The 13,184-nt window shown below is 31.2% G+C and overlaps 2 protein-coding genes across 3 annotated transcripts in view; one reads left to right on the top strand and one right to left on the bottom strand.

Annotated features, from left to right (window-relative positions):
* The window catches only part of FBXL13 (F-box and leucine rich repeat protein 13), a 245,322-nt gene that overhangs the window by 80,393 nt on the left and 151,745 nt on the right, over nucleotides 1-13,184 (top strand). The gene's annotated exons all lie outside the window — the stretch shown is intronic.
* Nucleotides 1-13,184, bottom strand: part of LRRC17 (leucine rich repeat containing 17) — a 47,009-nt gene that overhangs the window by 1,960 nt on the left and 31,865 nt on the right. Inside the window, exon 3 of the mRNA XM_074268455.1 lies at nucleotides 1,650-1,805. Coding sequence (XP_074124556.1) covers nucleotides 1,650-1,805 — 156 coding nt within the window. The remainder of the gene's footprint in view (nucleotides 1-1,649; nucleotides 1,806-13,184) is intronic.

Raw genomic sequence — 13,184 nt, forward strand, 5'->3', positions numbered from 1 at the left:
TTATTTTAGAAAGGATATTATAAAATGATAATTCCTCCCATTGAATTTTAGGGTAACTTTACAATTTAAAAGCAAGTGCAATGTTACATTTTTGCAACAACTTGCAGAAATTAACCTCATTTGGCAATGGTTTATGTTAAACATTTTTTTTTAAAATTCAGAAATATCTTCATTTTTTAGAACTTTTTAGAATCTCTTTTGCCTTAAGTTTGATCACTTTGAAGGGAAATCAAACATCTTCCTGGTGGATTGTGAAACAACCTATATTTTTTGTATTTCCTAGGAAACATCAGTGATCTACTACCCCTGGAAACCATTTTGTAAATTTACAAATTTGTCCAGCTTGAGTTATAGAGGTTAGTTGATTTTGAGGGACCCATAAACCAAAATAATGATCTCTTTCTTTGAGAGGCTGGTCTTTATGTGGTATTTACAGGGATCTCCACTTGTAATTTAATTAAGAAACACCTTGTGTAGAAACTCTGATGATACAGATCAGTAATTCTTTGTAACTATCTTGGAGACTAGCCTGTGGCACAGACAATTTGAGTCGAGGGTCACATAGTCATTAAGGTCACCAAAGGACTTAGATTCACATCTGTTGACTCAAAGTCTCTGTGCCTCTCTAGCTATAATAACATTTTTTTTTGGTTTCCATACTAAATTATAGTTAATGAAAACAGTGCTATGAGAAGGAAGATGAGATTGTAGATAGAAGGATGACCTTAAATGCCTGTTATGGGCTAGGTACTGAGGATACAAAGATAAGAAATTAAAACATCTCTGCTCTCAGAGACTTTGTATTAAAACATCCATGCTCTCAGAGACTTTGTATTCATACGTGAACATATGTAAGCATATAAAGAATAAATGCAAAATAATTACAAGACAATTTGGAAAAGGCTATATTAGCATTTGAGGGAGGGGTCCAAGAAATATTTCATGTAGAAGGTAGTTCTAGATCTGCATCTTGAAGAAAGCTTGGGAATTAATGAGGTGGAAGTTAGGAAGGACTGCGTTCCAGACATGAAGAATCCTGTGTAAGCAATTATCCTGTGGGTTGTTTGCTTATACATGATAGTTTGCATGTTGATCCTGCGTTGTGGTTTTCTGGAAGGCAGGGTCTTTTCTTTTATTGTCTTTATATTCCCTATACTTAGCATAGTGCCTGACACATGATAGACCTTTAATAAATCCTTATTGATTAAATAAATGTAAAGAAGATCAGTTTACTAGACCATAAGGTGTAAAAAAGGGAAGTAGTATATAACAGGGCTACAGATATAGTTCAGGGACAGTTTGTAAAGGGTTTTAAAAGCCAAATATAGACAATTGTATATGATTCTAGAGGTAGTAGGAATCTGCTGAAGTTTATTGTGTAGATGAGTGACCTGGTTCAAAACTAGCCATTGCTATATACTAGTGATGTGATGCTGAGAGCAAGTTGTAGAACTTCTTAGTGCCCAAGCTAACTCTTTAAGGAGACTCTGATAAATTGCAGAAAACTTAAGGAAGTTGCATTAGTAGAGAGAGTTTCCACAACCAGAGTTCCCAGTACAATGAAATTGAAGATCTGAACTTAAAAAAATATATTGAATAAAACCAAATACAATATGCAGCCTTATTATGTAGACATTGTTAGTCCTTACCAGGGTCAATAAATTCAATCCCATTGCTGCTCAAATTTAATTTCCTCAATTCATGAACATCTTCAAATGCCTTAGGTTGAAGTTGGCTTATTTTGTTGTTTGATAAGTCAAGTTTAATAATATCTGGAGGGATATTGGTTGGGATTTTCCTTAATTCTGAAAAAAAATCAATAAGAAATATATTATTATATTATACAATATAGGCATTATAAAATTTTAGAGATAGACTATATATCCCTAGGCTTCTAAATCCAATTTCTCTATCTTAGTTATAGGATGATAAGACTCACAAATATAGAGCTTGGAGAAACTTTATAAGTTGTCTGGTCCAACTCTTTTTCTTATCAGATGAAGAACTGAGGGTTAGATAATTTAGATGAGTTCTTCAATATCGCAGAGGTTTTAAGTAGTAGAACTGGAATTTAAATCCTACTCTTTTGCCTCAAAATTTAGTGTACTATTAATAAAGAACAATGAAAATACAAATATAATTACCAAACCTCATTTTATCCATGTAGTTTATGTTCATTTCACTTACTTTGTAAGTTTTAAAGTTTCAACTACAAAAAATAGAATTACTTGATTTTTTTCTCCATCCATCAGTAAAGATGATAAAAAGAAAAAAAAAAGAAATCACGAATAGAAAGAATAACAACTTAGATGACTTTGACCTGTTTATATCATTAAACAATAATTTGCAGCATTTATAGTATGTTATGTATTGAGTTTTGTATGGGGAAGTTTAAAAAAATAAGATATATTCTAGTAAGAGAGTTAAATGAAATATACAAATTCTCAGTGCTTTCATTATTGTCTTCTATGTCTAAGGATGAGATGTTCCTTGAAATTACTATCTCATATCTTTTTCCTTTCATAGTCATTCTTGAAAAAGTAGGCTCTACTCTTTTCCCCTACTTTATTATTCAGTTGCCATTCAGTTCTTTATAGTCTCCCATTCTGATCATTTTCCTGAAAGTATTTTTTTCCCCAACGGTCAACACCTCATCACCAAATATAAAGATTTTTACTCAGTCCTTTACTCTTTTCTCAGCTATTGCATTTTTTGAAAGATACCTATTTCTAGATAATCTATTCTGCCTAGATTTCCAAGACAGTAAATTTTTACTAGTTTTCTTCCTATATCTGCCTCCTTTTTGGTTCTTCCCTTTCTCTACTACCTCCCACCCCCTCCCCATCTTTCAGTGTTGGTGCTTCTCTTTTGTCCTTTTATTTTTTTCCTGAATATTTTTCTTTTGTAAATCTTAATCCTATAGCAGCTATGTTGATAACTTCCAAATCTTTGATCTTTTTCCTGAGCTCTCATCTTGCATCTCCAGTTGCCTTTGGATTATCTCTACCTATATGTGACCTGAAGTTCAACATGCCCCAAAACGAAATCTCTTATCTTTTAAAAAAAATCATTATGTATTTTTTAAAAAATAAATTGAGGCATTTTGTTTTGAAACAATACTTTCCTGCTACATGGCACAGTAGAAAGAAGAACTGAATTCAAATCCACCCTCAGTCTTTTACTAGCTATTTGACCCCAGGGCAAATCACATAAATTCTGATTTGTTTTCCTCAATTGTAATATGGAAATTATAACAGGATCAAATGTGATCATAATTGTAAAACACTTAATGCCTAGCACATAGTGATCACATATAAATGTTTATTCTCTTACCTGCTCTTCTCTTCTCTGCTACAAACACAAAAAACTTCCCTTCTTTATAAAATACATTTTTCAAAACAATTTATCATTTACCTCTGCTAATGTGAAAAAGAAAGTTAAAAATTCCTAGTTTAGTATTCAAAGCTCTCTTTAATCTCTCTTTGCCCTATCTTTTCAAATACATATTCCTCAAGTATACTTTTTAAAATTTTGCATTATAATTGTCTGTATTTATGGCTGCTGAAATCTTCTCTTCTCACTCTTAAATTAGACTTATTGACAATTATAAATGTTGTTCACCTTAAGGTATAAATGGCAAAGGGTGGGGTTGTAATAATCAATTGATCATTAAGCATTTATTAAGTGTTTACTCTGAGTTGCAATACTGTTGACACAGAGTAAACACTTAATAAATGCATGATGATCAATTGATTGCTTGAGTAAAAAAAAAGAAGCAGAAATAGTTCTTACCCTTAAGGAGCTAACATTCTAATGGGAAAGAAAACATAAATGATAAGTATGATAAATACAGAGTAGATTATAAGGTGATTTTAGAAGGAAAGGTGCTAGCAACAGGTAGATTTGAAGGAAAAAAGGAAAAGTTCCAGGTAGGAAAAAAAATGGTTAGAACTCAGAGAGGAAAAAGACTAGGGGAGATGCTTGGTAAATTGGAGAACCACAGACACGTGTTCTTTCTTTTCCTGAAAGATTGCATAGACTGAGATTGATGTGAGCTGTCAGAGTGAGAGGAGTCACAAAAGTAAGTAGAAATACCAAAGAAAACAGATGTAGGTAATTCACAAGAAAATTAAAATAAGCAAAAATGTAAAATATACAAAAATATGTTGTAACAATTAAAAATACTGTAGATTGATGAATGTCTTAGAAGCAACAGCGAAGGGAAAAGGAACCATTCAAATTTCCAAGAGTTGTTTTCAGTTGGATAAATAACCTATTCATAGAAATTATACAGAAATTAGCAATCCTAAGAAAATCATGAAACCAAATAAAAGGAGAACCTAATGAAAGTAGAAAATCAGACAGGGAAATTAAATAAAAATTGAAAGATGCAAAAATCCTCCAGAGAAATTCATGAAGAAGACAATCAGTAATATGTTGAAAACAGTGGAAGACTTCAAAAATTCACAGAAGCAACTGCTATTGAAAATGGAATTATACTTAGTAAAGGACAGCTGAAAATAAAGGTTTGAAAATTATTGATTTATCAAAACTGTTGGGAAGCATAAATCCAAATAATTGATTTGGAGCAGAGAACATGATTACAACTTCAAAATTTCTTAAGTGTCATAGAAATCTGAATAACAAGAGAATTTGGACACTTCATTTTCTGAAGAGGACCAAAGATGTACAATGATTAAAAAATTAAGAAGCATGCATGAACATGAACCCCAAATTATCCACTCAACACAAATTCAGTATGCTTTATGAAAACAGAATTTTTTAATAAAGAGAGAAAACCTAAATGACTTTCCTTTCCCTTCTTCCACCCCAAATGAAGATAAAGGGGAAATCTATGAAGTCAAAAGAAATCAAGAAAAAATCAGAAGTTACTTTATAATGTTCCATGCTAGCAAATTTGAGGATCTAAAAGAAATGGAAAATCAGCTACAAAAGTACATAATATTAAAACTAACAATAACAAAATAAGAAAGAGACGATTTAAATGGAACAATCATAGAAGTACAAATCAGACAGACTACTAAAAACTAGCCCTGCAAAATGGTACAAAGGCTAGATGGATTTCCAAGTTCAAAATCCGTAGGCTAGCATTCAAGATCTTCTTTAAATCTGGCCATCTTAAAACTATTTACAGCACAGGTAATTCTCTACTATGTAAAACTGTTCAAAACAGAGAAAGATGATTGGTTAACTTCAGTTTTACTAATATAATAGTAATCCCTAAACAGATTAGTTCCTTTTCTGAAAGAGCTTATATTTTCGTTAATTTTTCCAAGACAAGATTCATATGGAAAAAACAAACCTACAAGAATATGAAGAGCTATGAAATAGAAAATCCATAAAGGAGGGAATTAGCATCAACAATATTGAAATGTTACATTATATAGTAATTATTAGAAACTGTTTAATATTAGAAATTAAATTAGATTAATAGGATAGCATAGAGAATCCACAAATAGAACATCTTTATTATGAAGGACTAATGTGTAATAAACCCACAAATAACAGGAATGTGCTCTTCAATAAAGAGCACTAGGAAAACCAATTGGCTAGAAGGCAAAAAATGTTTGCAAAAAACCTTTCATGACATAACATACAACAAACAAACAAACAAATAAATGAATGAATAAATAAATAAAAATGAAAAATCTAAATATAAAAAAACCCCATAAAATTCCTTCTCTTCTACACATGTTTTGTACCTATTATGTGCCAGGTACTAACATGCTATGTGCTAAGTATATACAAAGAAAAAAATGAACCAATCCCTAACCTTAAGAGGCTTATATTCTATCTGGAATGATACAACATATTTTTCCCAAATTTATTTTATTTGAAGAAATAGAATAAGCAAAAAGAAAAAGAAAAATGCAATACAAAACAAAATGAAGGAAAAAGGAAAAGAGAAAAGCAATACAAAACAAAAGAGAACATTATTATGTGCCCAACAGAACATCAGGGAGGATTCATAATAAATAACAAATATCAATTTAAGAAAATACACACACACACACACATATGCTTTTTTTTTTTTTTTTTTTTTTTTTTTTTTGCTGAAGCATTTGGGGTTAAGTGATTTGTCTAGGGTCATATAGCTAGGAATTATTAAGTGCCTGAGGCTGTACTTGAACTCAGGTCCTCCTGATTTCAGGACCAGCACTGTATCCACTGCATCATCTAGCTGCCCCAAAGAAATTATATTTGTGAGTGTCAGTCTTTACTTATTTATAAATTGTTCTTTTGTTCTCTGCTGTACACCTTATTTATTTTATTCTTCTATCACCCCCATGCAAGTTATAGTAAAGAAAAGATATATTTATGTATAGATATGTATATTCATTACATAGAGATTCACATATACACATACTCCACTCTTTCATAAAATTTCATTAAATTCTGCTCCACAACTTGACTTACTATTACTTCGCCCCTCCCCCCAACCAGGGATCCCTCCGTTGTCTTCTTCCGGTATCCCTTTGCTTCCCCATTTGCCCATCTTTCCCCCCTTATTTCTTTATAGATTTTAAAAGATGCTATACTGTTCAGCTATATATTTAGGATATATTAAACCCATTCCCAATGTGAATAGATTTTCAGAACTACAAGCCTACCACCCCTCTCTCTAATGACTCTGTGTCTATTCCTCTGCACCTCATTTGTAAAGATTATTTTTATCTTTACTCTTGACAGTCTTTCTTTTGAGCTTACTCTATTGTTAATATAAATCTTAAATGTGTAGAAAAAACAATTTGTCCTTGATTTCCTTAAAATTGATATTGGTTCTTATATGTTAAATTTCTGTTAAGTTCAGGTTTGCTTGATAGAAAGTCCTGAAAAATTTCAAGTTTGTTGATAATTTTGTTGGATATGATATTTTTGGCCTAGTTCTTTTGCTTGTTTGTAGTCTTTTATTGTAGCCGCTGATAAATCTTGTATATTTTTAATTGTAGGACCAGCATATTTGAATTGTTTTTTGTTTGTTTCTTGCAAAATTTTCTCTTTGATCTGGGGGTTTTAAAATTTGGCAATAATATTCCTATATGTTTTCCAACATGGATCTCTTTGAGGTGGATTCTATTTCTACTTTTCCTTCATGTTCTGTCACTCCAGTACAGTTTTCTAGGATTATTTCCTGTATTATTGTGTCAAGGTTCTCTTTTTGGTTATAACTTTCTGGCAGTCCAGTTATATGTTTTCTTCTTGATCTTTTCTCCAGATCTGTCATACAACATTTTTTAAAAAGAAAAATAAAAACTAAAAGGAAAAAGAATAATGTGTTTTTATTGATCTACAAAATAGTACATGATACTGAAGAAATAATAAATAGATCTAATTTAAAGAAATAAAAGGAAGTTTTTCTATGTGAAATACATTATCTTTAAAAATTAAAAGAAATAGCTTGGATAAAAGTTAAAGTACCTATATCATATTATGGTCTATTATACTTTATATTGCACTGATGTGTGTCTGTAAGATAAACAATGGGCAGCTAGATGACACCATGAATAAAATAGCAGGCCTAGCATCATAGTTGATAGTTTGTTTTCAATGTTAGTCCAAGATATATGTACTTATTGAGCTTCAATTAGATAATATGGACAATAGTCTTTCTTCATTCTCTTGGTTTTTTCTTTGTATATAGGCACAACTGCTCAATGATCTCACTTCAGAGGCACTCTAGGATTTGAATACTTGACACAATCGATACAGTTTTATCTATAAACAGAAGTATTTGTGAGGGGAACCTCACTATCTATATAGAATTCCTTTTGTGTCTTAAGTTGGATTAGTCTCCTATTTCAGTGACAAACTTGTCAAGCATTTATTTCCCTGTCTTCAACTTTACTTGATAGTAGTAATCAGAAGATTGTTAAACAAAATTAACTATTGTAACTCTCAAGGGATCTTAGATGGTATTACCATTTGTATAATTGGTTGGAATAGGGCTTTTAAGAAATGATTTTTACCCCTTGAATCAAGTGCTATTTTTATAGTTTATAAACAATGAGATGGGATTCTTTATTTCCATAACTTTCAGTCAGTTGTATAACTTTCAGTCAATTGTGTCTGTGCATTTGTCAAGAATTCATTTAAGACCTACTATGTGTCAATGATTTGGGGGCTAGAAGAAGCCTACCTATTTCCTTTTTATATTTTCATTAAGAATACTTCGATATATGTATATATTTTTCCATAAATATTTTGGAGAGGTGAGAAAGCAGGTTATTTTCTTGATCACCTTCTGTCAGGAAGTAATCTACCAGTGTCCTCAAAATTTGTGCTGGCCCCAGCATGAACCTCTTTCATATATTTAGTTTGTTCCATATACTTTTTTTCTATCTTTGCTTTTGTTGTGGGAATTTCAAGTTCATAAATTAGTATACTTTTTCTTCAGTGACATTTCTCCTTTCCCATTTAGTTCAATTGGCATTATCATTGATGGAAAGACTAGTCACTTGTAAAAATCTTAACAAATTTTTTTCCATTTTCTTTTTCTAGGCCTTCCAGTTTTATCTTTGAATATGCTTTGAATCCTCAAGTGCAACTTATGACAAGTTTTCTGAAAACTAGTTTTCTCTCTATTGCTTCTTTTAAGTTTATTGACATGATATTTGTTCATTGTATAGGATGTCCAAAAAGTTTTGGCGCAGTTTTAAGCTATCAGAGTTTTTTTTTCTCTTTATTGTTTCTTGACATTAGTTAAAATGTATTATATAGAATATGTGTTCTAAGACTTTAACTGTATAACAGAAGATTTTTGAACTATGATATGAAACTTTTAAGCTAAAAGCTTTAAAATTATACTAAGATTTTTCGGTTACACTACACAGTAGGCACTTTTATTTTTATTCAAATTGAATTGAAGTTCGTAAAGAGGCTACATTTATAAATAATATAATATGTGATAAATAAGACAATGTAATAAATCATGTAGTTACTCTGAAAAAATGATATAGGAGCTTTGAAAGAAATTGCTTTTGTTATTTAAAATAAAAGTGATTTAAGAGCTTTAAGAGAGAGAAGTTGCTTTTGTTATTTAAAATAGTTTTCTTACTTACTTTCCAAGGACAGCCCTCCATCTCTATTCTTGTTTCATCCACTCCTGATTTCTCTGTAATGTTTAAATAAGCCATTCTCTCTTTCTTGCTTTTCACTCTTTTCCATTTTTGACTGTCACCTGTTTACAAACATTCTTGTCTATAAATATGCTTCAGTCTTTCTTGCCTGGGTTTAATTTCCTTTTTTCTTATCTTTAAAAAAAACACCATTTGAAAAGAATAATTTATATTGTTGTCCTCATTTTCTAACCATTTATTTTCTATTCCTTAAAAAATGATCAATTTGAATGTTGGAGGGGATGTGGGAAAACTGGGACACTGATACATTGTTGGTGGAGTTGTGAAAGAATCCAGTCATTCTGGAGAGCAATTTGGAGCTATGCCCAAAAAATTATCGGGCTGTGCATACCCTTTGACCCAGCATTGCTGCTATTGGGATTATATCCCAAGGAAATACTAAAGAGCGGAAAGGGACCTGTATGTGCCAGAATGTTTGTGGCAGCTCTTTTTGTTGTAGCTAGAAACTGGAAGATGAATGGATGTCCATCAATTGGAGAATAGTTGGGTAAATTATGGTATATGAAGGTTATGGAATATTATTGCTCTGTAGGAGAGACTTGTATCAACTGATGCTGAGTGAAATGAGCAGAACCAGAAGATCGCTGTACACTTCAATGCTGTATGAAGAGGTATTCTGATGGAAGTGGATATCTTCAACATAAAGAAGATCCAACTCACTTCCAGTTGATCAATGATGGACAGAAATAACTACACCCAGAGAAGGAACACTGGGAAGTGAATGTAAATTGTTAGCACTACTGTCTATCTACCCAGGTTACTTATACCTTCGGAATCTAATACTTAATGTGCAACAAGAAAATGGTATTTACACACATATATTGTATCTAGGTTATATTGTAACACATGTAAAATGTATGGGATTACCTGTCATCGGGGGGAGGGAGTGGAGGGAGGGGGGGGATAATTTGGAAAAATGAATACAAGGGATAATATTATAAATAAATTTTTAAAAAATGAATAGCAAAAAAAATGATCAATTAATTCCTATTTGTCAAATTTAATGTCAAATAATTAAATGTCAAATCTTTCTCATTTATCTTATCATTGTAATATCTGAAATAACTACCTCTTAGTTTTTGAAATTCTTTCTGTGTTTTTACTTCTTTGTTAATTCTTGCTGCCAAGGATTTCTCTTCCCTTTTCTGTCATGTACGCACTTGCCAGGATTTTGATCTCAGTCTTCTTTTCTTCTCTCTAATGTTGCTGCTAATTTCAATTATTTCAGTGCTTCAGGTATTAGTTTTATATAAATAATGCCCAAAGCTATACCTCTAGTCTCAAACTCTGAGTGCTTCAAGTTCATGTTTCCAGCTTTCTGTTGAATATTCCATCTTTTTGTACAAGTCTTTCAATATGTCATTAGTTATCTTCCCATCCAAAATCTGGCTTCTTAATCCCTTCAGATTTTTGTTTGTAGCGCACCATTATTCCAGTCACTTGGACTCAAAATCTCAAGCAATTTTGGTTTCTCCCTCTCCCTCCAAACTGATTTTGATACATAAGTGGAAAAAAAGATGAGGATAGTGAGAAATATAAGAAAGAGAAGATAGAGTAATTTGATAGTTATTTTCAAGTTATTTCCATGTGAAAGAGGGGTTAAAGTTATTCTGATAGACCTCGGAGAGTGGAAATTAGGAGCAATGGATAGAAGTTACATAAAAGTAGATTTAAGTTTTATGTAAGGAAAAAGTTTTTAACCATTAGAACTTTCCACAGGTAGAAGGAGCTGGCTCAGGAAGTATTGAATTTCTCCTCAATAGAAATTGGAAAGCAAAGATTTAGTGACAATTCCTATTCAGTATGGTTTGAATTAGATGGACTTTAAGACACTTTCCTTAGGTGGTAAGGTTCTATGATTCTGTGCAGGTGGTTGAAAATGGAGAGTTTTAATTTTATATAAAAAGTGGTTAAAGTTTGAAATGTTTATTTTCAGGTTATTAACTACTTGCTATATTGTAAGCAACAGTATTAATAGATTTCTTACTAAAACCACAAAATAAGAATCAATTACTTCCATTAATCTGATAATATTATTTGGCTACTATTCATAGACTTTTGATACAGAAGTCAGACTATAAAAATTCTGAAAGATGTTAAGATGTTAAGTGGATAGATTATTATTACATTTGATTCTTTTGTATCCTTGCCACTTGATCTTATATTTTAAAGGAATCAATAGGCTTATTTTCCTTTTCATACTATAGAATGCTCATTCTTACATATAGGCACATTGATTAATTAGAGGGAAGCTTATTTCTCTTTCCCAGTCTTGATTTTCTTCTTCCTTTGGGCTTATGCCTAAGTACAGTGAGAATTCTATTGGCTTGGTCTATAAGAGTAGCTATTTAGGGCATACTAATTATTTTGTAGTACTTCAGTATTTTATATGCTTAAGGGAATCTGTGTGCTTGAAAGCAAGTATCAAAAAAAATTTTCCTCAGGAAATTCAGTACAAGCCTTTTCTCTTATCCCAAACATGTCTTCCTAGAATATGAGTTCATAAAAGACATGTAAATATCAATCCCCTTATTTTTAATCTCATATTGTGTAGCAAATATTTACACTTACATGATTTCTCTTCTCATGATGGAGTGATGAACAAAGCATTGGTGTTACATAATAAGCCAAATACATATGTATTAATGGCAATTAAATATAAGATTTTAGATTCTTTATAGTGTTTGGTTATTATGTCCCTGTGAATAGGATTTAATCTATATCTTTATACATGGTGTTATTGTGAGTTTCTGTTATGCTTCTCACAACTTAAAAAGTTGTTGTTTAAATTGGGATGGCATGAGCCAAGCAAGTAATTTTAGATAATCATTTTCTACCTCAGTCATTATTTATAGTGTACCATTAGTATCTATCAAAACAGAATCAAACACAGTAATTTTAAGCTTTTAAAAGTTTTGCCACATAGGAAATATGAATTACGCAAAATAAAACTCAAAATTAGTGGTAATATCATACAAATGAATAAGCATAGATAATCCATAATAACTTCAAGTAATCAACATATATTTGTTTAAGGCTACATATATGTACTATTTTGCTGGTAACTATTATGAGGAATATTAAGAAGTGGTATAAGATATATAAGAAGTGGTACTTAAGCTTAAGGAACTATTTAGTTGAGGAAATGAAAAATTATAATACAGAGGTGGTGTGTGTGTGTGTGTGTGTGTGTGTGTGTGTGTGTAGAAAGAGGGAAAAAAAAGAAGAAAGAAAAAGAGAGAATGAGAATGAATGCATTGTGAGGGAATTCTTTCCCTAAAGCAAAGGTTCTTAATCATTTTTGTTGTAGATTTATTTGGGTGTCTGATAAAGCCTTTGGATACCTCAGAATAATGTTTTAGATGCATAAAATAAAATACAGAGGAAAATCAAAAATACAAGAAAAATAAATTGCAATGAAATACAGTTATTAAAACTATATATACATATTGTATACAAATATTGTATTTAACATACTTAACATGTATGGGACTACCTGACATCTAGGAGAGGGAGTGGAGGGAAGAAGGGGAAAAGCTGGAACAGAAGGTTTTGCAAGGGTCAATTTTGAAAAATTACCCATGCATATATTTTGTCAATAAAAAGCTACAATAAAAACAAATAAAGAAATAAAAATAAAGAAAAAATAAAAAAAATATAGGTTATCAAAATAATCTTCCCATCCAAGTGCACAGATCTCCTGAGACTTGTCTATGGATCCCAAATTAAGAACTGCTGCCTTAGAAGGTTGGCACCAGGAGAAGTGTTTGGAATGTCATATTTCATGATGAAAATATCAAATGTTTTCTTGATTTTACACTATTACTAGTCAAATTAAACTAATATTTAACTGTGAAAAAATCATAACTTATAATACAAACCAGTATGTGATAAACTTAAATAAGTGGTCTATTGATATTAAGTCACAGATCGCTTCGCAGGAGATGAGACTTGAAAGGTGGATACAATCCAGAAAGGCAAAGAAAAATGAGAAGGCATTTCATTTAAAAAATGACATCAGCAAAC

The sequence above is a fragment of the Sminthopsis crassicaudata genome, chromosome 5 (assembly GCF_048593235.1).
Source record: "Sminthopsis crassicaudata isolate SCR6 chromosome 5, ASM4859323v1, whole genome shotgun sequence".
Taxonomy (NCBI): Eukaryota; Metazoa; Chordata; class Mammalia; order Dasyuromorphia; family Dasyuridae; genus Sminthopsis; species Sminthopsis crassicaudata.